This window comes from Chondrus crispus, genomic scaffold (genome assembly GCF_000350225.1).
Source record: "Chondrus crispus Stackhouse genomic scaffold, scaffold_208, whole genome shotgun sequence".
In the NCBI taxonomy this organism is placed as follows: domain Eukaryota; phylum Rhodophyta; class Florideophyceae; order Gigartinales; family Gigartinaceae; genus Chondrus; species Chondrus crispus.
The window spans coordinates 164,465-168,179 of NW_005179082.1; the positions used below are offsets into that span (position 1 = coordinate 164,465).

At 61.3% G+C, this 3,715-nt stretch overlaps 3 protein-coding genes; 2 read left to right on the forward strand and 1 right to left on the reverse strand.

The window, feature by feature from the left end:
- Positions 1–222: 222 nt before the first annotated feature.
- CHC_T00003975001 (hypothetical protein) lies at positions 223–1,974 on the forward strand. XM_005715230.1 is given in 2 exon segments: positions 223–1,902; positions 1,903–1,974. The coding sequence occupies 1 exon segment, from the start codon at positions 223–225 to the stop codon at positions 1,900–1,902; it is 1,680 nt and encodes a 559-aa protein (XP_005715287.1). The 3' UTR covers positions 1,903–1,974.
- Positions 1,975–2,047: 73 nt separating this feature from the next.
- CHC_T00010191001 (spliceosome associated protein, putative) lies at positions 2,048–3,502 on the reverse strand. The gene has a single exon (XM_005715231.1). It carries the CDS (start codon positions 3,500–3,502, stop codon positions 2,048–2,050), a length of 1,455 nt encoding a protein of 484 aa, XP_005715288.1.
- Positions 3,503–3,624: 122 nt separating this feature from the next.
- The window catches only part of CHC_T00003976001 (hypothetical protein), a 1,527-nt gene continuing 1,436 nt past the window's right edge, over positions 3,625–3,715 (forward strand). Inside the window, exon 1 of the mRNA XM_005715232.1 lies at positions 3,625–3,715. This exon is cut by the window's right edge and continues 1,436 nt beyond it. Within this exon, the coding sequence (XP_005715289.1) occupies positions 3,625–3,715 (91 nt within the window).

Consider the following 3,715-nt stretch of genomic DNA (forward strand, 5'->3'; position numbering starts at 1 on the left):
GCACCCGGATTTGCTGGGCTGGATTAGTATCACAGCAAATCCGGATCCCACGCCACCGCCGTTGCCACCACATCCCGCTCGTCTCACGTTCGCTTCTCCGTCCCTTCCCTCACCGACCCCTGCCTCTATCCACCCTGCACGAGCAATTATTTCCACCGCCCGCCCCATTCAACGTGCGTGTACCTCGGCTCCCCTTCCCGCACGCCCACCCCCAACCGCACGATGCCGAAAGTCAAGCCGAAGCTCACGGCCGGCGTGGCGGGCACGATGCCGCGCCACGCCATGGACGTGACGCGGGGCAACTCCAAGTTCGGCCACGGCCGCGACAAGGCCACGGTGAAGCGCCTGCACATGTACAAGACCAAGTCGCACAAGCGGGACCGCGACGGAAAGATAATCAAGGATGCGGGCGACCTGACCCGCACCACGCCGGAGCCGGGCGCAGGCCGCGTGGGCGCCAACCGCAAGTGGTTCGGCAACACCCGCGTCGTCGAGCAGAAAGACCTCACCCGCTTCCGCGACGCCATGGCCAAGGCTCAGGCCGACCCCTTCTCTGTCCTGCTCAAGCAGAAGCGCGTGCCCATGGGGCTCGTCGCGGACAAGGACTCGCAGCACCGCGCGCTGGCGGGCGCCCAGCTCGGCTTGCTGGCGAACCAGTCGTTTGAGGAGACTTTCTCGAAGAAGAGGAGGAGGAAGAGACCGAAGCTGCCCGCCTCGTCCATGGAAGAGCTCGTGGCGAGGGCGGAGAAGGAGAATCACGACTTCGATAAGGAGGTTGAGAGGAAAGAGATCGAGGCCGATGAGCGCGCGAAGAGGATTGCCGCGGAGGCCGCCCCGGACCCAGATGCCAAGGAAGGGCTGCGCTTTGATGATCTCAAGACCGCCAATCGGGAGAGGGTCTTCGATAAAGGCCAGAGTAAGCGCATTTGGGGCGAGTTGCATAAGGTCGTTGACTCGAGCGATGTCGTCGTACAGGTCTTGGATGCGAGGGATCCTATGGGCACCCGCTGCAAGTACCTGGAAAACTTTATGAAGAGGCAATGCCCGCACAAGCACATGATATTGCTGCTCAACAAGGCAGATCTTATTCCAACCTGGTCCTCTGCCAAATGGCTTCGTATCTTGTCCAAGGAGTATCCTACTCTGATTTTCCATTCTAGTATCACAAACCCGTTCGGAAAGGGCTCCCTCATCAATTTACTGAGGCAGTTCAAGTCGCTTCATTCGGAAAAGAAATCAATTTCGTGCGGCCTTGTTGGGTACCCGAACGTCGGCAAGTCCAGCGTCATCAACACGCTGCGTGCGAAGAAGGTGTCCAAGGTTGCCCCGATTCCTGGAGAGACCAAAGTGTGGCAGTATGTTAATTTGTTCCGCTCCATATTTTTGATTGATTGCCCCGGTGTCGTGCATGACTCAACTCGCAACTCTGAGACCGAGGCAATTCTCAAAGGCGTTGTCCGTATCGAGTCACTGCGCGGTATGGCAGCAGAGTACATCCCGGCCTTATTGCAACGCGTAGAGAAGAAGTACATCGTTCGCACGTACGGGATCACCGAGTGGGAGCGTCCGGACGACTTTTTGGAGAAACTGGCGAGGAAGAGCGGTAAGCTTCTGAAGAGAGGAGAACCCGACTGCAATACGGTTGGACGAATGATGCTAAACGACTTCCAAAGAGGAAAGCTGCCGTGGTTTGTGCCTCCTCCGGCCGTTGAGGGCGAGGAGGACGAGGACGAGGTTGGGGAGCAAAACCAAGAAAGCGATGAGGACTCGGATGGCGAGGGACAAGGCGAAGAAACTGAAAAGCCTCCCAAGCAAGTTACTGTGAATCACGAAAACATTAGAAAACTGAAAGTGACCGAACTACTCGCAGATGATGCGCCAGTAGACAGCGATGGAGAGTAGTACAGAGACTGTGTCTTGTCGTTTCACAGGTAGGTAAAGATGTCGACTGGCGCGATAAATTAAATTTGTATCGATGGGGCATACTGTGTTAATGAAGATGCGAGCGGACGAAGCTCGCATATCGCGATCCGCGGGCCTGATTCATTCATGTCTTGGGCGGTGGCGGCGGCGGAGCGCCTTCATCGGCCACAAGCGTAGGCGTTCCGCCTTGTGGCATCATCATCGCTGCAGGAGGGCCCTGTTGCGCCATTGCAGCCTGCGAGACTCCGTAAGGCGCATGCGAAGGCATATGCGGCTGGGCATGCGGTGGAAAAGAAGCCGCGGGTGGCGGGCCATTGGCATACGGCCTCTTCGGGGTCCACCCCAACTGGGTGGTCGGTGCGACGTGATACCCCTGCGGCGGCCCGGGTGGCTGCTGATAATGATAACCCTGCGGCGGCACGGCGGGCGGCTGCGGCGGGTAAGCCGCGCGCTGCCACTGCGGCATGTGCTGCCCGTGCGTCTGCGGCTGGTATGGATACACGTGCTGCGGGAGCGGGGGCATGTGCATCGGGGCGGGGGGGTGAGCGGGGTGGGCGGGGTGGGCGGGCAGGGCGGGCGGGGCGGCGGAGGCGGGCTTGTCGGCAAAGAGGGTGTGTGGGAGCAACAGCGGGTGCCGCGAAGCGTTGGCGGCGGCCGACTCGGCGGCGCTGGCGGCGAGCAGGCGCTCGGCGTGCGAGCCGTGGCGCTCGCGCGCGTGGCCGTCCTTCTTGTACGCGTACTGCACGGAGATGGGGGCGTTGCAGATGTACTGGCCGTCCATGGCGGCGATGGCCGCGTCTGCGGCGGCGAAGGACGCAAACTTGACAAAGCCGTAGCGCTTCGACTGCTGCGACACGGCGTCGCGCATGATGTACGGCGCGTCCACCACGGGACCGAAGGCGGAGAAAGCGTCGTGGAGCAGTTTTTCGGTCACCGCGTCGACTAGGTTGCCCACGAAGAGGTTGGCGCCCACGTCTTGCGAGCGCCGGTCGAGCGTCGACTGGGAGAGGCGCAGGGGCTTGGAGAAGAGAGAAACCATGTTGAGTGTCTTGAGCGCGTACAAAGCGTCCAGCGCCGTGTGGAACTCGCAGAAGCCGTAGCCGTAGTGCGCGCCCGAGATGCGGTCGCGCGGGATGTAGACGTTGCGCACCGGCCCGGCTTGGACCATGAGCTCCCACAGGAGGGCGTCCGTGACCTTGTCGTCCAGCTGGCCGACGTGCAGCGTCGCGTCGGCGTTGCGGTCTGAGGGGTTCCGGTTAGACGATGCGACGGCCGCCATCGCGGGGGAGGTTGGGTTGCCGAAGGGGAAGCAGGCGGATGGGAAGAGGAGTAATCGAGTTTGGTGCCGAGGTTGCAATTTGTCGAGGGACGGGAGGGAGGGATCAAGACGCATGGAACGGGCAATCCACAAAGTCCTTGTCCAATGGTGTGGCGATGTATGTCCACCAAAACCAATGGAAAAGTCCGAATCGGCATGTCTCCGCCAACCTTGGGGCTCCACATGTCGCTGCCCAACCCTCCAGCAGCCCGAAAATGGCCACAAAATCACTGCCTCACCAAAAAACGGCGTCTGCCACATCCTGGCGCCTCTGGATCGCCCCTCCTCCCTTTACATCCTCTCTTTAATTCCCTTCTTTACATCCGCTCCTTACTTCGCTCCCCTCGCCCCCCGACCTCAGCCACCTCTCCGCCACCCACCCCATGTCGCGCTACGCCGACTACGACTCGCGCGCGCCGCGCCGCGCGGGCGGGTACACCGCCTACAGCGACCGCGACCGCGCGGGCCGTGACC

Coding starts and splice junctions, on each gene's coding strand:
- CHC_T00010191001 (XM_005715231.1), bottom strand. CDS start 3,502: ATGTGGCAGACGCCGTTTTTTGGTGAGGCAGTGATTTTGTGGCCATTT.
- CHC_T00003975001 (XM_005715230.1), top strand. CDS start 223: ATGCCGAAAGTCAAGCCGAAGCTCACGGCCGGCGTGGCGGGCACGATG.